The sequence below is a fragment of the Orbicella franksi genome, chromosome 1 (genome assembly GCF_964199315.1).
Source record: "Orbicella franksi chromosome 1, jaOrbFran1.1, whole genome shotgun sequence".
Classification (NCBI taxonomy): domain Eukaryota; kingdom Metazoa; phylum Cnidaria; class Anthozoa; order Scleractinia; family Merulinidae; genus Orbicella; species Orbicella franksi.
Window position 1 is genome coordinate 25,789,663 of NC_138145.1, and position 22,366 is coordinate 25,812,028.

The 22,366-nt window shown below is 39.5% G+C and overlaps 2 protein-coding genes and 1 pseudogene across 2 annotated transcripts; 1 reads left to right on the forward strand and 2 right to left on the reverse strand.

Moving 5' to 3' along the window:
• Window positions 1-180: 180 nt before the first annotated feature.
• Window positions 181-2,179, forward strand: LOC145498972 (uncharacterized; annotated as a pseudogene).
• A 995-nt stretch (window positions 2,180-3,174) lies between these two features.
• On the reverse strand, window positions 3,175-10,428 carry LOC145499270 (uncharacterized). The gene is made up of 6 exons (XM_081478775.1): window positions 9,714-10,428; window positions 8,597-8,848; window positions 7,324-7,581; window positions 5,850-5,972; window positions 4,611-4,798; window positions 3,175-4,262 (listed from the first exon to the last, which is right to left on the reverse strand). The coding sequence occupies exons 1-6, from the start codon at window positions 9,901-9,903 to the stop codon at window positions 3,921-3,923; spliced, it is 1,353 nt and encodes a 450-aa protein (XP_081334901.1). The 5' UTR covers window positions 9,904-10,428; the 3' UTR covers window positions 3,175-3,920.
• An 811-nt stretch (window positions 10,429-11,239) lies between these two features.
• LOC145498887 (uncharacterized) lies at window positions 11,240-19,362 on the reverse strand. Its single transcript, XM_081478749.1, has 6 exons — window positions 18,474-19,362; window positions 17,753-18,007; window positions 17,350-17,601; window positions 16,641-16,748; window positions 15,853-16,040; window positions 11,240-15,297 (listed from the first exon to the last, which is right to left on the reverse strand). The coding sequence occupies exons 1-6, from the start codon at window positions 18,718-18,720 to the stop codon at window positions 14,950-14,952; spliced, it is 1,398 nt and encodes a 465-aa protein (XP_081334875.1). The 5' UTR covers window positions 18,721-19,362; the 3' UTR covers window positions 11,240-14,949.
• Window positions 19,363-22,366: the final 3,004 nt, after the last annotated feature.

A 22,366-nucleotide genomic window follows, 5' to 3' on the forward strand; every position in this document is an offset into this window, starting at 1 on the left:
ACCTCCAGATCCAGTAAAGTATATGTATATATATAAAATATAAATCTATTGGCGAAACGCGTCTTTAATAATGAAATCGGCTAGTTCCACAGTCTCTAGTCTCGTTACTAAATAATCACCGTTTTAATATTTACTCAGTGTTTCGATTTATGAGATTGTTTACCGGAAAACGTAGGAAATGTTATTTCCGGAACCCTTAAAATAAATATTTCCTGTTGCAGGGGGTGGCATGAGCATGCCCCAAAACCGCTCCTTGGCGGCGGGCGCCTTCGACGCTCTATAACTTCCGCTTTGTTGTTTAAAGGTAAAGTAACGTCTGCCAGGAGCATGAATGCGGAAGAGCTTGCTCAAAGGCTGATTCAGTGCCTAGCTGTGGAGTATGGAATGCAACCAAACCATCTTCTAGCAGCAATGAGAGATGGTGCATCAGTAAATGAAGCTGGATTGCGTCATGTTTTTCTTCCCCGATATTCTTAATGTCATCTATTTCTCACACACAGTCGATAATATTGGGAAACACTTTGAATTTAGTGTCCTAGACACATTTTCTAGGTGTTGGAACACCATGTTTTCTCTCAGTCCAGCTGCTCGGCTGTTGTGGAAGACAAGAACTGGCACAGCAATGCGACTTCATTCCAAAACCAGATGGTGGAGCAAATGGGAAGTCCTCAATCAGGTCATGGAGTTTTATGGAGATGTTGAGCCCTTTCTAAGAGAAAATGATAACCTGTCTCCTGTTTGCCGTGCAAGCCTGTTGCAGATTTTTGATGATCCAGCTACTGCCAGAGACTTAGACATTGAGGTTGCTGCTATGATTGATGCGGGCAAGCACTTTGTTCAAGCAACTTATTATCTTGAGGGGGATGGTCCCTTAGTATTTACTTGCTATGAGCGTTTGTCCGCATTAGCACATGCAATAGCCATTGAATCTTATCCAAACACTGAGGCCAAAGCTCGCCAACATGCAGGTAGAAATATGGCATTGTACAACCAGTTAGTTGCTCAAGCAAAGGCATGTATCAATCCAGGCTTCCGCTTTTACCAACAGAAATTCAGTGTGCAATTCCATAATATTGTCCGTGCATTTAAGGCTGCACGCTTATGCTGCCCAATACAGGTGCAAACACTACATCCAACTGCTGTATCAGTCCAGGAACTAAAGCAATTTAGTTTCATTACTGATGCAGAAGTTGTACAGCTTGTGGAAGAGCTGCCAAACTATCTGGCCGTTGCTGATGGTGCAGCCATTGAAACAGAGGAAGGTTGTGATGAACGCTCAATGATCTATTGTAGTCTTACCGCAGTATTACGTAGTTCCGTTCTAATCAAAGGAACAATTCAGCCTTATAGTTTCTGTACGTGCACGTAGCTATTAGATTTGTCAGTTGTATCCTCGCTTTCACCACGAACGCAAGTTACCTAAGTTGAAGAAGTTAAAAGTGACCGCCTAGTGAAGCCAAAGCAGTCTACCTTTAGAGGCAAGCGTAGGACTGATATGTAAGTGTTGTCTTTACCTTTTAATAGTTAGTTTCCACGGAATTCTCAGTTAGTTTTCTTATCGATCGTATCTTATTAGTTATTGCAATTCCGTATATAGACTTGCTGTTTTCTACTGCCCTGCAGTCATAAGGTTTAGGTTAGTTTTCTAGTTTCGTCGCAGTTTAGTGTAAGTTAAGTACATAAGTATCACGTGGACCTCAATGCTCGCAAGAAGAACTGTTTCTTTAGTAGCTTATGCTTTATTTTTAATCAAATTTCAGTTTACGGCTAAACAACGATTATCGCAATTGGTGTCAAGGAAATAAATCAATTTGTCCTACACATCAGCGTGCTTTATTTCGTCAGCCCGTAAAGTAGTCCTATCTTTAAAAGTCGTCTTCACCGGCTCACGACACCTCTAGTTCGCTCGAGAGTCGCCGGCCGCTACAAAGGCAAAGTACAGTGGTGGGCTACACATGCCGATGCTCTCCCAAATTGGTCTGCTGCAGTCAAAAAGATCTTTTTGGTGCAGCCTAGTTCAGCATCAGCTGAACGAGTGTTTAGCCTGCTGCAAAATGCATTTAGTAAGCAGCAAGAGGCAGCATTAGAGGAAACAGTGGAAACATCGGTCATGTTACGTTACAATGACAATAAGCGCACATGAAATCTTGAATTATATGTCTGTAGAAGACTAGCTGGTGGTGCAAAACATTGACCAACAGGGACAGTGCTCTGTACTACATCCGCAAAGAAGTAAATATTGAAAGACTATGGTTTTATACCACATACAGTCATACACTCGTGTATCTCAGAGAAACTTTATATATTTAATAAGCATATTAGCAAAGTTTGTTTTGTTCGAATACAATCACGTGCTTATCGTAATAGAAAGCCAATACAGAGAATGATTTGAACAAAGTAGTTGATAAATAGAAATAAGAGACATTACACAAAACTGGGAGTTCAGCAGTTACTAATATCGCCTTGGAAAGGGAAGAAAAAAGAAAAAAAAAAGAAGTTATTACAACTCGGGGTATTCGTATTTGGTAACAAATCCAAGCATGAGCCCACCGAACAGGGCTTAACTTTGTTGAGCGGACGAGACGCGGTGCTGTCCTTGTGGTATTATGACTCTAAAAGTAAAGTCTGCATACGCGACAAGTGGCTCATCAGGCCGGAGCTTATCCCGGTTTCAGTAGCATGAAGCAACTAGGAGTATTTCTATTCCCCCCTGGATGCGATGCTAGTCCATCGCAGGGTTACCCATTCATGGCTTCTCATCGCCATGAACAAAGGAAAGATAAAAGTATAGAATGGTATGAGGTGAAGGAAACGAAAGGATTCATAATAAATCATTGTCTTGAGATTTTTCAAAGGATTAACAAACGTTTCTCTACAATAGATTCTTGGTTTCAAATGGTGACTATGCTTAACTGAGTAAAACGTCCCAGTCCTCATTAGAAGGGTTTCTATGGTGTATTTTGAAACCATAAGCACATACCACATTGTATACAAGCATTTAAGCATAACATTGATCGAAAACTGGCCACCGCTGTTCTCATCCCTAAGTTACGGTGGCCGCTGTGGAGAAGTTCAACTGTATTCAGTTTTAAACCTCACAGCTCTGGTTCCAAAGTGAACTTTACTCAATTACTGTTGCTTTTCGATACTCCTTGAGCGCCCTAAATGATTTAAACTGAACCATCCTACTGTCAGTATTTTGCTTTACTATTTAAATTAAGGAACATTGTTCAGCAGATGGCTGGTAATCTAGCCAGAGGTTTCCAGCTCTTATCGTTTGATGGAACAGCATTACCACTCTTTAGGAGACGTTGCTACATAAACAATTTCCCAAGCATTGGTGAATAAATTGTACTCATCTACTTAGGGTTACCGTAGCAATAGTATTACACATTTCTGTATGCAAAATTCAAGACGTTAACCATATATTTTCAAAAGCATTATTTTGTTTTTCGACTCAAATGAGTAAGTTTAGTTACACTCCAAGAAATGGAGAATGAATTGCAACCATGATACACTGGGAACCCACAGAAACCGGGCTGGGTGACTTAGAATCGGCTTTACAGTCCTTTACCCACTATTTACATTCTGTGACTGCATTTTTTTTTTTAAAAGTCCAAAGTCGTTTGCAGTAAAATGCATATATACTTCCACAATTATTATCTTGTGGACCACGTACTATCTACTAGACAGCTTCATGTGTGCAGCTTGTAGAGATGTTCTTCAATGCGTCATAAATTACAAATCAAAGCTAACCACAAATACTATAAATTTTTAGAACACCAGTGCATAAAGACATGTATGCTTAACTTATTTTCATATTTACAACAACAAAAAAAACACATGCTGCTATGTAACTAGTCTACACCAGGATAGTATATATTAATTGCACACATTTTACCGGCCGATAAGCAATAACCCTAGGCAAAAAGAGAGTCCGTCAACGAATATCCTTCGAACGTGTCTTCCTGCAACTCGCTCTGACTCAAGCTTGTTGATTTTCTCCTTGGCGCTTTAACGTTTATCGGCCTTTGACAAACCCTTTGAATGATGTGAGCTTTTATACTCGATTTCTTCTGACGTTCGAAGAAACAACGCCCACAGGCCCACCAGAAAACTTGCTTAGTGCTCTTGCGACAATCTGTCTTGTGACCCGTGCTGACCTGCAAAGAGCGTTTTCCAACCAGCTTCAACATACCAGGGAGGTCAGACTGCTCTATAACATAGCGAATCTTTGGGTTGTGACGGTAATACGTTGTGACCTGGAATATATTCATTAATTCATTAATTTTCTTTAACAGTGCAAAACTAAAGGAGAAAAGTATTTGGAGTTTACTTGGGTCTTGGTGAAGATTTCTCTACCACGAAAACATTTAAGGTCGAATATAAGGCAAATAACCTACGCCGCCTGAGACCACTATGCAGGCTTTCTTTAGGCTAGTAACGCAGGCATCCATCTCCGGCTAGTCCAAAGAACTTTAATGGATACAGTCACTGGACGTATCTTGCAGAACCTGATGGGTGGCTTGAGTCTAACTTCCCAATAGGTTCGAGCATTTTACCGTCAGCACACTTTGTCAAGCTTAAAACAAGGCGTCCTTACCACTTACCATGTGTCTATCTAAAACTGTGTGGTGTTGCAACGAGATCTTCTCTTCAGCCGAAGAGCCTGATCTAGACTTAAAGTCAGTCCTAGAATCGTCAGCAAACTGGCGTCGTGCTTCAGGATGATCCTCCTCCATTAAGTTAAATGCCATTAATTCGCGATTCAAAGCACAAGTTTCATAATTCGGGAATTCTAAAAGGAAGATACAAATAATTCAGCAAACTAAGGGCTTCTCTAACGGGCAAACAAAAAACTGAAATTTTCCAGTTTTTTGTTTTATTGGTTTCTTTTGTTGTTGTAGTTGTTGTTGTTCTCTTCTGCTTTTTGCGCGGTGGCCATTAAGTTAAATGCCATTAATTCACGATTCAAAGCACAAGTTTCATCAGTCGGGAATTCTAAAAGGAAAATACATATAATTAAGGAAGCTAAGGGTTTCTTCAACGAACAAACAATACACTTTCACTTTTTTGTTTGTTTGCTTAGTTTCTTTCGTTGTTGCTGTTGTCGCCGTTATCGTTGCTGCCGTTCTTTCTGCTTTTGTTTTCTGTTTTTTAAAGAAATAAAAAAGACACTTTAAGAAAGTTCGTCTAAAAGACGTACTTCTATAACCCGATGGGAACACAGTAGTATTATTAGTAGCTCGAGGAGTGAAGGTTATGATGGCGTGAGCAAGAAGAATGAACTATTTGACAATCCAAATAAACGAGTGATTCCTCTTTCTTTTTCTCGCAGTGTTTCCTATAAGAGATTAAAACTGACCACTGCGCTGCGTTTCTATCGAGTTGTAGAATTAAGTTAGCTTTAAACAGTTTCCCGCAGTTTTTCAGCGTACTCGTCCCCTGTTCCCACAGCATTTCTTATTCTCCTACACTCCCATTCAAGTTTCTTTAAATCAAAAGAAACGCGGAAGATGTCTTCTCCTTCTTAAAGAAGAGGGGGAGAAGAAGGAAGAGGAGAGGGAGGAAGGGATAAAGGAGAAGAACGAGAAGGGGGAGGACGAGGAGGTGAAATATTTTCATGATAAAAGCTACAAGCAAGGCTTGGTAGTGATATTAGCTGGTCTGATGTCACCATGCAATCGGGCTTTCTTTTGAGCAGAATAAACCTCTTTAGCTTGGGCGGTTTTTTATTCATTGTAGATCACGTGATATTTTCCAGAGAATTTTTCTTTTATCATATTAAAATTATTCATTCATGTACATGCGAAAATGAAAGCTACCCACACACGCACTTGGCAACAAACCTTGATTAATTCCTCGCTTTGGAAGAAAGTTATTCCCTCCCGAAAGGTCAGTCACGTTGTTTTTATTGTCAGACCACGTGAACTTGCCGAATAGCCGCTGTGTCGTAAAATTACTAGACGAATCTGAGAAAATAAACGATAATCTTCATTTACTATTATTATCATATAATTCTTATGGGATCGTCGGGTTGAACACCGCTCTGCCCGAGTGCCGAAACTACTCATAGATAAAGAGCGGCGTTTGAATCAGTTTGGTTCGGCAGATTAACTTCAGTAATAGGTATAGGTCAAAAGGTTTTGTTTAAAGTGCCCATGAAGTAATAAATAATTGCTGCTTATTTGAAAGGCTTTTCAAAGTAAAGAGGAATGGCGTTTTCCTTTTTGGAATATATTTTTTCGTTTTAGAGATATCTACATTTTTGTACTATGCAAATGAGGAAAGTGATGACGTCTTAGGTGGTTCCACCAAAACAGCACAACACTCTTTATTAAAGCAGTGTTCTTAAACTTAGCACCAGAAATGGACATCACAAAAGAAGCATGAGACCCATCGTGCCGTTGCCATGACAACAGTTATGCCGCTGGCTTTGCTTTAATTTAGACTAAAATTCCCGGATTTTATCTTAAACAAGGATCGTCAACTCCCACCAATCTAATGGCGAGAGTTAAGACAACATGGGAACCATGTGTGTTCCGAGCAAGACCCTCTGTCCCACTTTAAAAGGTTGCAAATAGGGATATTTGGTTTTTCACAGAAAGAGACTGGAGCCAAGAGTGTTACCATGGCAACAACCTAGTAGGTGTCATACTGTTTCTTTTGTAATGTACATTACTGGTGGCAAGTTTGAAGAATACTGCTTTAATCTTTCTAGAGTTACTCTCGATTGCATGTTGTGCTGTTTTAGTGGAACCACCTATGACGTCATCACTTTCCTCATTTGCATAATACAAAAACGTGAATAGCTCTAAAACGACAAAAGATATTCCAAAAAGGAAAACGCCATTCTTCTTTACTTTGAAAAGCCTTTCAAATAAGCAGCAATTATTGTTTACTTCATAGGCACTTTAGAGTCCGCGGTTAGCAGCTGAGTTACACAGTTTTCTCTCATGTACGTCGTGTGATTAGCCGTCGCTCTCCGTCTCAAGTCCTTTCTTGAAGAGTTAACGCATGAGAATTCCTGTCGCCTCAACAGTCCGATTTCCCCATTTTATTTGGGCTTCGTTATGTTTTTTTTGTCTCATTAGTTCACTTCTACGTTCGCAAATTAAGTCGCTCTCGAAGAGTCGGACAAACCAGTGGACGCAAGCGTCCATGGCAACTTCAGAGGCAAATGTAAGTAACTTCCACTTTCTCCGCCTTTCAATTTCAGGTTTGCAACCGTTTTAGTTCTTTTCTACTGCATTTACAGTCCACACAAACAAAACCTTTTAGTGCTACTTGTCACTTTCCTGAACATGCTCTAAAGCTACTAACCTTCGACGTTTCGTTTCATCTTGTACTTTGCTTTGGTCGTTACTCTAAATGCTCCCGTCTTAACAGTGCCTTTCAAGCCTGAACTGAATTCCATAGCAATTAACATTTCCCATTTGTTCCTTTCCATGACATCAGCCTTTTCCAGCCTGTAGACTGCATCACCCTCTCGTGTCTTGTACACCGACCCAAGATCTACGGCGACAACTCGGCGACATCTTGAGTCACTTTGAAGAACATTTATATCTAGTTCAACTGGGCCTATAGGTTTAAAAACGTGTAATAATGAACTATAGCTATTTCAGTCATTTAATAGCATTACAACCCTCTAAGGTTAACTTTTGTCCTTGGTGGCCATTTGGCCACTGAAAGTTTATTTTCGGTCGCCGCACCAGTGAAAAAATTTAGTCACCAAAGTATAAAAATTAATTTATCAATAAATCATTAATTAATCAAAATCAATTAACTAATTAATAGATCAAATAATAAATAATTAATAATCAATAATTAATATGCCATCCCTGAGTTAGATCAATTAAAATTGATTCAAATAACGTATTTTTATTATTGATGATCATATAATGCTGGGCCTCAAAGTAGCTGAAGCACAATCAGAATTCTATTATTGTTGCACGAAGAATTCACTAGTTGGTCTTGACCCTAAATATATAAAAATACCAAAGTCATTAAAAGCGAAGACCAAGACCAATTAGTGAATTCGGAGTTCAACATGCTATAGAATCGCAATCAATTCGTTCAAAGGTAAAATCATCACACGCTAAAGTTCAGTCAAGTGAAACGAAGTTCGTTCAATTTTACTGAGTTAAAAATGGCAGAAGAAGTGAATTATCAACGCTCAGAGCATTTTTTCAGTCTGGATGATAATCCGTTCAAGCTTTCGATTTTAGTCGCCGGGCTGGCGACTTCCGTGACAAGTTAACGGTTGCAACTTCGAGGATTGAGCAAGAAGTGTCTCGGTTTCGTGACGATCATTAAATACATGCGTTGTCTCGCGTTCAAGGGTAAAATCATCACACACTAAAGTTCAGTCAAGTGAAACGAAGTTCGTTCAATTTTACTGAGTTAAAAATGGCAGGAGAAGTGAATTATCAACGCTCAGCGCATTTTTCAGTCTGGATGATAATCCGTTCAAGCTTTCGATTTTAGTCGCCGGGTTGGCGACTTCCGTTACAAGTTAATAGTTGCAACTTCGAGGATTGAGCAAGAAGTGTCTTGGTTTCATGACGATCATTAGATACATTATAAGTTATCCTACCAACAGTATCGTGTGTCCTAATAGCAGCCTCGATACATCTTTGAGTATAAGCACGAATACTGGTGATTTCATCAGATGCTTGAGCCACAAGAGTTACTTCCGAGTCTTCTAAACAATACTTTAATCCTTTATCAGTTTTCTTCGTCTTTTTATTGTAAACATCTTTGAGGTCAATTAATTGGATTTCTACTTCAACATCTGAAACCTTGTTTGACGACTCTTGACCGGAGATGGAGCTGGCTGCGTCGTTCCCTGCAACCAACACTACACTCCATTAAAACTGTAAAGATATTTTAATAGCTCGTATATACTTGTCTAGGACCCGACTCTACAGAAAATGGTTGTGGAGTTCGTGATTATGAATGTTTTAAGTTTGTTGGAATTATTTTGACGCGTTGGAGACTTTGTAGAACATACGTCAAGGCAGTGAGTCCCGCACTGCACCCCAGTTTGTCCTACACTGCTACGAACAAGAGGGAAACCACTGCGAGAAACCGTTCGTTTCTTCGAGTGAGCCAACGTTCAGAACAACCGTTTTCGATATATTAAAATTCAGCTTGGCAGTGAGGCTTAGAGGACACAAACAAAGGAAATTGAATGATCATTTTTATTCATTTCTTTTGTTTGTGTCCTCTATGCCTCACTACATGTATCAAGCTGAATTTTAATATATCGAAAGTGGCCTATTGCATCACTACGTTCATTAAATCACTACAGTACTTATTTATCCCGTTTAACGACCTTCTGTATAACACAAAAAGGAATGGAGGATAGGAAGTTGCGTGAAATGACAATATTTCACAAAATGCAAAGAGTCTGACTGCTTTAATCGGGAACATACCTTAGCCTTCGTATTGCACTAAGAATGGTATACTTTGCGTTCTTTATAACATAGCATGCGTTCTTCATACTATACGCTCTTTGTAACACAACAAGGAATGGGTTTATAACCCAACAAGGAATGCAGGAAAGCAAATTGCGTGAAATGACAATATTTCACAAAATGCAAAGAGTATGACTGCTTTAATTGGGAACATAACTTAGCCCTCGTTCGGCACTAAGAATGGTATACTCCACAATATCAGGAGAAGACAACAAACACAAGAAGTGTACTCACCCAGAATATTGTCCGTCAGTAATCCAATCGACGTTCCTTCTGTTTCCAGCAGGAAGCTTAAGTTGTGGATTTCTGGGGCAGTAAGTGGTACTGTGATATTTAAAGGTGCAAAGCCGAGCTCAGACTGAATAAGCTCGTCAATATCGTTGAGTCTTTCCTCAAGGAAAGCGTCGATCTCGCAGCCACTCATTTGGAGAAAAGCAAATAGACTTGTGCGTTGAGTCCTTGAAATTAGATTTGGAATGATTTCGATCTGAAGTTATCCTTATGGTTGGCTGCAAAGGAAGTGTTAAACAGTTCGCCAAACGTGTTTTTATAGCGCTCATGGTAGACGAGTGGGAGGGTGAAATACAAATAAACCCAGGAATTGAGGAGGGGAAATAAAAAAGGTCGCTCAACTTGGCAGCGGAAGTGCTAACGGTCGGTTAATTAAAATTTCCTTCAATGCTTTCTTACCTCAATACTCTGTGAAAGGAATAGTAGTTACCTGAAAGTCCAGTTCTGATGTTAAATACTTTAGAACTCACCGCACTACTCCCCAGCCCACATTAAGTAAAATTCAGCGGTTCGGCCTGCTTTTCAGCATTTAGGTGGATGGATAACCAGTTACCTCTTTAATCTCAAAGGGAAAGTATGTAGATAAATGGAGCGTGAAGTGTCCATAATTGAAAACACTGACATTTGTTCGTTTCCGTTTGTACAGTCCTTACATACACACGGCCTCACAAGTAGAGTGAATGTGGTATAGATAGAGAAGTCAGCGCAAGGGCATCGCGACCTCCCGATCTAGTAAAGTTATGATATATAAATGAATGAATGAATGAATTAATTAATTAATTAATTAACTTTATTTAAGTGTCTGAGTATTTAACCCCTTTTTCACCTGAGTATTTAGCTTAGAGAACTGATTGTGGACACTCTAATTATTATAATAATAATAATAAAATAAAATAAAAATAAATGAATGAATGGATAAATTATTGGCGAAACGCGTCTTTAATTATCAAATCGGCTGCTTCGACAGTCTCCAGTCTCGCTCCAATTGAAACTACTATCCATTATCCCGAAGGTTGACATACATACAACATAGATTTAAGTTACTAAATAATCACCGTTTTAATGTTTACTCAGTGTTTTGATTTATGAAATTGTTTCCCGGAAAACGTGGGAAATGTCATTTCCGGGCCCCTTAAAATAAACATTTCCTGTTGCAGGGGGTGGCGTAAGCATGCCCAAAAACCGCACCTTGGCAGCTGGCGCCTTCGGCGCTCTACATCTTCCCTTCGTTGTGTACCCCATGAAAAAATGCACGTTATGCCTCTGCACCGGTTTTACAGTGCGCCTCGTTAACTTTCTTCTTTTGAAGTTATTTAGCGTTATTTTGGCCTTTAATGCTATCAATGTTCGTGTACTTGGGCGCGATTCGTTCCAAATCTTATGTTGACTGTTAAACCACCCCAAACCCATTCACACTACAATCTCGGTTTGTTTGAGGCGTATCAGTATCGTTCTGTACAGTCCTCACGTGAAAGTGGCCTCAAAAAGAGTCTCACTATAGAGTGTAAATGTGGACACTTTCTCAGTCCACTTTTGCACTGTTTCAGTGTTTTTTATTTCAATTTAGTCGAGTCTCGGAGTGGATGCACTAATAGTGCTATTGGCCACTATTATCATAAATGTTGGTGCGTTTTAGCGGCAGACAGCTTTCTTGTCTGTCTATCGAAACAATAAACTACGAGTCGTCCCTCTTTCGCTTAGTCCGTCGAGCGTAACCGTAAATAAACCTTGAGGAAACTATGACCGCGCGGAATGGCCAGCTATGCCGGGGAAACCACCAGACAATTTGGTATCAGAGATCGTGAAAATGTACTTCTGGATCATCATCCCATATTTACAAACGTTTGCAGGTTTCAAAGTCTCGTAAGAATCGATAAAAAGAAAGAAAATGAGCTTTTAGTATTTTAGCGTTCTAGTTATGTATTGTATTACTAATTGATTGATGAATTTTTCCTTCTGGAAGATTTTAACTCAATAGAGCTACTCTGATTATTCGAGTTGAAATAAAGAGTATGTATGTATGTTTGTTTGTTCTGCGGTACTTTTTTTATCATGTACTCGCTCCTACTAGCTTCCAACTTAGGACCAAAGACGCCTTCCCTATTGAATGGGAACGCCCCGGGCTGAATAATCACCATCAGACTTGCTCGTTTTCCGTTTCATCATGTGGTTTGTTGTAAACATTGGACATTACAAAATATTTTCACAGTGTTATATTCGTTTCAGGTCTTTTGTAATTCGTTATTTCGTTGCACTCGTCTTGTATGGCAGTACTGACTCTTTTACGATGCTAGGGGACACGCAAAGCCACACTTGTTAGAGAATTTTGGTGCCACAAGTTGTTCTGGGCGTGAACAAACGTAAACTGATCATATTATCTTTATCAACCTTTATGCTAGACTGCGAGTAGTCCCTCTTTCGCTTAGTCCGTCGTGCGTGACGCGAAAGAAAACCGCGAGAAAAAAATGGCCGCGCGAAATCCTGGAGGCGAGGAGCACGCGAAAGGAGGAACTACCGCCTAAGCCCAAGGGTTTGAATTATGCGTTGCTCTCACAACGCAAAAATATGATTGGCTTATGTTAGGAGCGTTGAAAACGTGTTGTCAACATTCGAGATACCGGTGACGTCCTGCAGGAATGTTTCGGAACCAGAGCAAATCGAAGCGGTACCAGAGCAAATCGAAGCGTTGGAATCACGCTTCGCAAGCCGTGATGTTCTTGCGAATCTGCCAACAGGCGCTTTGGAAAGATTTAAATTTATCCAGTGTTTTGTTTGGCAAAGTTTTCTGCCTCCACCCCGACTGCGAGCGTGTTAGTGATTTCGCCGCTCAACAGCATCGTGTAAGTCAGCGAATATAAATTCACTGAGCTTGGCCTTTCTGCCGTCCATTTGAAAGATTGAACCGGACTCTCACTTGACGCCGGACATTCACCTGAAATTTTCCGCTGCTATCGGCAAACATTTCACCGCAGTTGGATGATCTCCTATGTATAATGTATAATGTATAATGTAAATTCTCGGTTGAAACTCTGTTGAAATTTTCGCAATAACTTTTAGACGCAGCGAAAATCGTTACAAGAGGCCTCATTCGCCGTCTTCTTTTTAAAACTTCTTTGACAGTTTCGCTGAACGAACACTGAACGAAGATATACTTCACACGGCATATGTTTTTGCCTGGCTACTTGAAGAGTAGAGTAGAGCAATTTTATTCCGATCTCCCGAGACTATTGATAACAGGCGATAATAAGAGGACGTCAAGATGAGAAATCCTACACCGAAAAATCACTCGGCCGTGAAAGGGCAAACTCTTGGGCTTAGGCGGTAGTCCCTCCTTTCGCGCGCTCCTAGCTCCCAGGATTTCGCGCGGCCATTTTTTTCTCGCGAATTTCTTTCGCGTCACGCACGACGGACTAAGCGAAAGAGGCACTATTCGTAGTCTACCTTTATGCTCGCGGATACATTGTACCCTTCACCAGAGAAAGGTTGCTCAAATAACTAATTGATTGAGCCCGATGTTGCGTTTATAATGGTGAAACGGCACATTGTGGAAAGGTGTACCATCCAAAAAAATTAACAAGATCTAGAAGTACTCATCTCTTCAAAAATGACGTAAACGTAGAATGGCTTTCAAACACCTTTCATATCACCTTTTCCAAATATTTCGAAAACTTATGGCAGCTCTGAATACACAATAACAGTTTTTTTAAACTTTCTTCACGTGTTGATTACTGAAAAATAAAAGTAGTAGCGATTCATCAGAGTTAAGATGCTGAAAAAAATGCTGCTACCAGTCATTACCTCGGCAATTTCTTAAGAAGAAGGTCTCGATGGATCCTATCGTGAACCTATAAAACATCGTTAGGGCTGCATGCTGGGACTGCGAACAGCCAAAGCCATTTCTAGCGAGGTCCAAAGATGAATCAATAATTAACCAAAAGTAAATTTTAGGAGCTAAATCATTTTCCCCTCCTCGGCTTCCCTAACACGTTTAAACCAAACACAAGTATCTGAGTTTCATTACTAAACTTTAATTTATAGCTCAATTTGACTTCATGGCCCATAGATATATTAATTAAACAATGGACTCATTTAGTTTTAAGTCGTCAGTATGTTTAGCTCGTTTACATCAATGTAATCAGCCAGTATACAGGTGCGCTACCCGAGTAAAAATGTAGAAAATAGCAATGGAAAATACACAACACTGCTAATGCACGTATGAAATACACAAAAACATAATCTGGTATAAGCTACGGTATATATTTTTTCCAAGTTTAAAGCAATAGCATTTTCTTCCAGCGCACACTTTTTAAAAGCGGCGATCTTCAGGTTGAGCTTCCTGTACATTTTCATGTTAGAGTTCAAAGTAAGTACTGTTCAAATAGACCAGCTATTAAAAATCGCTACAGAAATCAAGAAGCATGCATAACAATGGCGTCCAAATCAATGGTTCGTCTTAAAATGTGGTATCCAATTTTACTAAAAATAATACGTATATCGACGAAATTTATCTGTCTTATTTATATACATACTTTCTTCAAATATACATAAACATTATGTAACTTCTTACGTGGACCAGCCACACACAACGTCTTTACATGTATATGTACAAAACGTTTAAAGACGCGTTTTCTATTGCGTCATAAATTAAAATTCAAAAATTGACCACAAACACTGTAAAACATATACATGGGTTATTGACCAAGCGTTTTCGGTCAAGATGGCTGGATTTTGGCCAAGTTATTATTTTTTTTCTCTTTTTTTTTTTTTTTTGGCGTGTTTATGAAACGAGACGGAGCCGAGGTCCATAGCCACGCAAAAAAGAACGAGGCCAGTGCTAGGTCAATTGAGGATTTATTGCATGGGATGGAGAGCAAATTTTTCTTGCGGGACACAGTGCGTAATCCCGAGCAGGCAAGATATCGCCATCCTGCCTCTTCGGCTAGCCAATCACAGTGCAGGATTTGGTTTACCTTACCCGCTCAAGGAGCTAGTCATATCATAATACTTCATATCACTTATGTCATTTCAATGCGCACTTAACTAAATTTCAGCTTTGGTAATTTCAAAGAAAAACAAAGTACCAAAAGTTTAACTACCGTATGGTGACAGTGCTGGCAGTGCTCTCCAGAAGGCCCAGGCGAACATTTAACATAACGATAACCTCCCATCTGGCATTATCTTAGACAGAAAGAGAGCTCTTCCACGAATAACCTTCAAAGCTATGCTCCTCTAGGTCGCTCTGACTAAAGTGGCGGGCTGTCAACTTTCTTCTTGATTTTTTATTCTCCACCGACTTTTGACAAACCCTTTGAATGACGTGAGCTTTTATGGTAGATTTCTTGCGACGTTCGAAGAAGCAATGCCCGCAAGCCCACCAGAAATCTTCTTCAGCGTTCTTGTGTCCATTTGCCTTTCGACGCGCGTTGACCAACACAGCTTGTTTCCCGACCAGCTTCAGCATACCTGGAAGCTCAGGCTGTTCAACAACATAGCGAACCTTTGGGTTATGGCCATAATACTTTGTGACCTAGAATAAATCCATTCATTTATTAGTTCCCTTCAAAAAGTTAGACTCCCTTACAGAAAAAGAATTGTCTATTCCTAGGTCAAAAACAGCCCCATTGATGGCTGTCTACAACAATCTTCTAGGGAATCTCGGCAGTTCTTCCAGTGACACTACGAGCAGGACAGGACAGCTGAAATAAAATTTTCCGATGCTTTTCTAAGTTGATATAGAGTTAATTGCACTATTTGCATCGCATTATCACTTGGCACAACAGCTATGTTGGCTTTTATTTAGCGACAACCACTAATTATCTAACTCTTTATACAACATGTGGGCAAAAGTGTGTCCAAGAACCCTAACATCTACTGTAACTCTACTTGTTACAACGGCAACGAATTGATGGTGAAAATATCAGATATCCAAAGGGAGATGATTACACTCGGAGCGAGTCTCTTTTACAAGACTATTGGAGCTTAAATGACACCTGCTGGGGCTCCTGTGCCAGGGTTTTACTCTAAGAAAGCCTTGTCAAAATGGATTGATGACAAATGTACGCTAACTCTGATTGCCACTTACCATTTGTTTATCTAAAACGGTGTGATGTTGAAGCAAGATCTTCCTGTCAGTCGAAAGAGCTGAACTAGACTTCAAATCTGATCCAGAATTTCCAGCAGATTGGTCCTCTTTTGCCCAATCATCTTCCTCCTTCAAGCTAAATCCAAATAGCTCTCGACTCAAAGCACAAGCGTCGCGATCAGCAAATTCTGCGGGTGAATACAAATACTAAGCTTGGGATTTTCCCAATAAAAACAATCACAAACCTTTAAATGTTCTCTGTTGTTATAAAGTACGCCAAAAATTGCCATCGCTGAAAACGAAGCACACAGGAAATATCGAAAGATTATACATCTTAGCGGAGTTTATGACTCCTAAAAGATCCAAATGCAAAACGGACATAGCATCTTGAAGTTGTCAAAAGCGATTGTTTTTGTAGACTGGACCGTCACGCGACACTGTTTTCCATCTGTCTCATGGCCGAAATAACGGCTGCCGAAGACAGCCTGCTCTATTCTGGGCATGCTGACAATCGAAACACAGATCCTTGAACCGAAAATTTTCGCCTTCAACCTTTTAAAACGACAAATTAGTTACCTTCTTACGGGAGCAGGCGTGACGCGAGCAAAATGCTGTAAAGTGAGATATATACGAAGCTATAATGGTGTCTATATACGAAATGTATACTTCATTTCAACGGGCTTTCACGTTCAGTTGCTGGCACCTACGATCATCACTGCCGAGATGTTCAATGACACATTCACAAACACACAACAAAATACAAAATCAAACCACATTCATCAACAAACCTTTTTTAATTCCACGGTTTAGATGAAAAGGAATACCCGTGTCCTCATGGCTAGTGGACGAATTGATTTTACGGAATAAACGCTGCACATTACCGCAACTTGGCACATCTGAAAAGAAAACAAAGTTTATCTTACTAAGAGCAATTCATACTAACACATTTCAACTAGTTATACGACCAAATTGTACTACAATCTATGAGCGAGGTCCACGTCAAACGCTTAAAAAACAAAATCGATAGAAAATGCAGTGCCAGAAAATTTGAGTTGGACGTTGGAGCAACTTCAGTGCAAAAGCCGGGGCTGGTACCCGTCTCTACGAACGTCTGGAGCGATCAAGCTTTAAATTTTCTACTTACTATGTTATATCAATTACCTTCCTTGCGGCATTTCAAACTACAGTTCGGTTATATCAGATTGATTCTTGATCCCATCAGTTCATCACAATCATGATTTCGAAAAGCGTGAATTGAAGAGTGGAGATCAGTGCAAGCGTTTACGTTGCTGTTCGCATGTATTTGTATGACATTGTATCAACAATGCGCTCAAATCTTGCCTCTCCAGAAATAACCTCTCCTTTAGCATTACAACATACTTTCTCTACTTTTTACTACTGCATTCTTTAGACTCAGTTGCACTATCGACATTGCATATATTCTGTGGCTCTTAAATGCGATCTATCACTCGTTCCTGCATTAAGTACTACACAAACCTCCATTTCGTCTCATCTTATAACTTGCTTTGGTCGTAACTCTGAACGCTTCTGACGTAACAGTTCCTTTGAAACCTGAACTAAATTCCATTGCAATAACCATTTCCCATTTGTTCCTTTGCATGACTTCTGCCTTTTCTAGCCAGTACACTGGATCTCCTTCCTGTGTCTTGTACACCGACCCAAGATCCACCGAGACAACTCGACATCTTGGGTCGCTTTGGAGAATATTTACATCTAGTTCAACTGGACCTATAGGTACAAAAACGTGTATTATTATATTATAACCTGGCTCAATATACTAAATTATATATCAGTAATATATATTCATACATTATAGCTAAATAATTTAACGACGATTAAGCGAGGATTACTATAAACATTATCACTCAAGAACCCCTACCAATGGTATCGTGTGTTCTAATCGCAGCTTCGGCACATCTCTGAGTATAAGCACGAACACTGGTGATTTCATCAGATGCTCGGATCACAACTGTCACTTCCGAGTTTTCCAAGCGATATTCTAATCCTTCGTTAGTTTTCTTGGTCTTTTTGTCGTAAACATCTTTGAGGCCCATTATCAAAATTTCCACGTCAACTTCAGAAACCTTGTTTGACAACTCAGGACTGGACACGATGCTGGCTGCCTCGCCGTTTCCTGCAAATCATAACCACATTTCACCAGAGCTATCGAGACGGTCAAAATGCTCAAGAAAGCTATCACTTCTTAACTAGGAACTATTTTCGTAGCTACAGGAACTAGATTTAATGATGTAATTTTTTCCCTAGAATTTTATGAAATGCTAACGACTTCTTGTTAGTCTGACATAAATAGTTCTGAAAATCTATGTTAGTTGAGCCGATTAGTTTTGCATTGCATTCAGTCGTGTTCTCGTTTCGCTGCTGAAATCAAAATATTTCATCTTATTTGTGTCATGATACGACTCTCGCTCAAAAAGAAAAACTAGTGCATGGGTGCAACAATGGTAGTTGTTTCACAGATTACATGGACTACAAAAAGCGGCAAGGCTTCGTCGACTGCTTCAGTTAGCTATAGCCTGCGCTCTGCTGTACATGTACCAAATACCTACAACATACGATAAGCTAATGAAACTTGTTCTCACCTAGCGTATTACCCAAGACTGATTCTTCCGACGATTGCCGATTTTGCAGAAGGGAGCTTAAATCGTGTAACTCTGCGGCTGTTAATGGTTCAGTAGCAATTAGAGGTGCAAACCCCAGCTCAGACTGAATAAACTCGTCGATATCGCTAAGCGTTTCTTCCAAGACGGTGTCAATGGTGCAGTTAACACGGCAAAAATTGGCCCGTGAGTTGTTGTTCTGAGAATCTTGGAATGATTTGGGATCCATTTTGCTGAACTTCCCTTGGAATTTCTGTTAAGTACTACTTAGAAAGGAAGTTTGTTGAACTTGACGGTCTTACATGCTTCACTTCCGTTGAGTGGTGGGCGGGTATTTGAATATTATGTTTAGCCGCCCACGCATATATGCGCAGCGAAGTTACGTGACCAACCAAGTAATGCCGTTTCATATAAGATGCTTTCGCTTTGTATTTTATTCCACTTCGGGTTTGTACAACTGGAAGGGCTATCATAATGTAATAGGGATCTTTTCGCGTAGGTACACAGTTGTGTTACTGAAATGTTGCAAAGTAGCAAGGCCGAGGTTTTACGTGATTATTTAAACTAAAATTCAGCTGGCATAAATTAGGCCTAAGGGAAATGAAGACGAGTCCTCAATTTATCTCCAATCAAGCAGCAAGAAGATTATTATAAATGACGTGTTCAGAGGCTTCTTTAAAATCTTAAGGATTTCTCTCCTTCCTAACGAACGGAAGAATCATAGTTTTACAAAGGTCGAAATTCTAGAGTGCACGTTCTTCTTTTCACGTAGCAACCTGATGAAGGAGATATGTTAGAACGACAGGAACAGGAAACCGCATGTAGATTATTTCTTTACGATTTTTTTTTTATCGGTCTTCAGGAAATGCGATTTCGAAACTCACCTGAGAGAAGTTATCGTGATTCTCGCATTCAAATGATGTCGATTGTGCAATACCAGTCGGAACTTGATAGCGGAAGTGCTCACGAAGTCACGCTCTTTATTATTATGATTCCTACGCTCAGGAAGTTACTTTACAAAATTTATCCGCGAATGGAAGAAATCATCTTCTTTTCAAACGACCAGTGGTAATTTTTACTTCAAAATTCTAGTTTCTGAACGAAATCATTTTTACATCGCACATACATCTTGCGATTTTTAAATACATTTACATCTTGTGAGTCAGTTTGCCGGATATACCAATACAAAAGCTAAATCACTCAAGCCGTCAAAATAAAATGACGACACCTAGGCTAAAATGTGTTGGCGTTCAATTATCAACTGGTTTTCAGGACTTGTCACAAATTATAAATTTTTAAGGATTTCATTTTTTGAGGATCGACAATTTGGGGGTGATTAGCAACAAGATAACACTGGATAACAGACCAAGTTAAAATGACGACACCTAGGCTAAAATGTGTTGGCGTTCAATTATCAACTGGTTTTCAGGACTTGTCACAAATTATAAATTTTTAAGGATTTCATTTTTTGAGGATCGACAATTTGGGGGTGATTAGCAACAAGATAACACTGGATAACAGACCAAGTATGAGATACTACTTTGGGAGTCTTGCTTATTACTTAATTTAGCTCGCATACAACTATAACAGTGCTATTACGATACATATCGGTAATATCAGTGCTGGAATAATATCGTTCTTGCGGGATCTTCAAAAATCCTAGAAAAATCGCGAAACTCGAGAGCAAATTGGTGTAGAGTGTCATCATGCTGTGTATCATGTACCGAGTCGTTGTCTCCACGCGACAGAAATAAATGACAAGCCGAAATGCGGTTTCTTAATGGCCTCCTACCCATTTGTGCATTTCGCCATCACTGATTGCGTGACGAGTCAAAACGTGTCTGTAGGTAAAAATAATTTTTGTGTTGACGAATAATCACTCAACTTTATCGGCAGCTGTCATTTACAATCACGCGCGCGCGTCTCTTACCCTTGGTTTCGCCGAACTAAACAATCAGAAAGTAATATAATAAAATAACAATCTTCGACAAAAACGTGAAAATTTAGTATTGTGCCCCTTCCTGCGTTATGTGGCATTGCACAAAATTTCTACTTATGCTAAATGTGTCCCACGCTGGTCAAAGCAATTAGGCTGTAGAAAAAGAGAAACTATACCAAAGATATTAATTCCGTCCGGTAAGAACAATATTCCCTGTCGTGGAAAGGGACGGAAGAAAGAGAACTTAGTTTACATATTTTAAATGTAATACTGCCTTGACTAGTTGGCAAATTCAATTGTTCTTTGAGCGTCGCTAAGGCGGCACAGGAGGCGGTCAAAGAAAATATTTGACTATGTCACATAGTAATCACATGTAAATACTTCAAAGAGTTTACACAATTAAGCAATTTCTTTGCTTATATGCAGAAACTGGATCGACAGACGACAAAAAAACAAACAAAAATTATTTACATCATTCATAAAACAATACTACCTTTATTACAACTGGGAAACGCCTTGGAAATTCAGTCATGTGTCGATACATTTGTTAAGTGCTAGCCACGCAGACTGACCATGATGACACCGTATTGACAACGCTAAACAAATTTTGCTTTGACAAGAGGACATAGCTGGAGGTAAAAATTGTTTTCTTTTTCTTTGCTCTTTTATCAAGTAGCAAACAATAAAAAAAAAGAGATTTCGTATGAAGTGACAGCTTCGACGTAATCAAGGGGCCTTGAAAGTTGACTTTAGAACATAAAAGAGATATCGGAAGAAAGAGTGTCTTCTTTTGAGAGGAGCCTAAACAAAACAGCTAAAATTGGGTCTAATGGACGATGTGAGAAGGTAGAACGAAACAATAAGAAGAAACAAACAAAGAAGTGTACGGGAATCATCTCCCGGTATTGAGCCAGAATCAAAAGGAAGTCCTGCGCTTATGTCTCCTCTCATATCCTTACACTCGCCTTCGTCCGTGTCACAACAATCACTTATACTGTACTCAGTTACCCCCCACCGCTCGTCTCGTGGCTTATATGCTATGCGTGCTATGCGCTGGTGACTATGACCCTTGTAATTAATACTTAGCGTACGTGATATCCGGCATGTCATAAATGTCACGCACACATGTTTCGGAAATAATTAACCGAACATAATATAACTCCAGACGGGAAGCAAATTTTATTGACTAGAGATAAAGAGAACAATTGCGAAATAATAGGGTACGGAATCTTTGTGCAATAGACGGTAAACGATGCTCGACAGACGTTGTGGTGACTTAATTTCCATTGGCGGTCAGATTCGACAACCAACAAGAGCGTAATTTACTTCGGTTAATCAAAAAGAAATTGAAAGTGAGGTAACAAACATTCGAGAATATAACAACTAAGAAGGATCATGCTCCATTTCTCATCAATCAAAATTCACTTAGCGACTGATATGTCTTATCATTTACTCGTCTTTACAGTCAAGAGATGTGAAATAAGCAAAGATAAAATAAATTAAAACAAATCAGAATGAATGTACCTGAAGAATAACAAAGAAATCATAGAAAAATTATTTAGATTGAAACTAAACAAGGCAAGGTGATGCCGATTAGTCATAGGAATTTTACGCGTAGGGGAACTTTAAATTTTTCCGTCTAATCGTGTATTAAATAAAACCTTATCACGGAAACCTGCAACAAATAAATTAACTCAAGCTGCGATCTTATAAACCTTTACTGTCGAGGGATTAATATTAGCACGACGCAAAATTCGAACACAAATACAACGCAGGAGGATTGATGTAGATGAAATAGTCGATAAGAGAGTACAATTTTAGTACATTTATTCACACATGGCCGGGGACATTGTGTTGTGTTCTTGGGCAAGACACTTTACTCTCACAGTGCCTCTCTCCACCCAGGTGTATAAATGGGTACCGGCGAACGTAATGC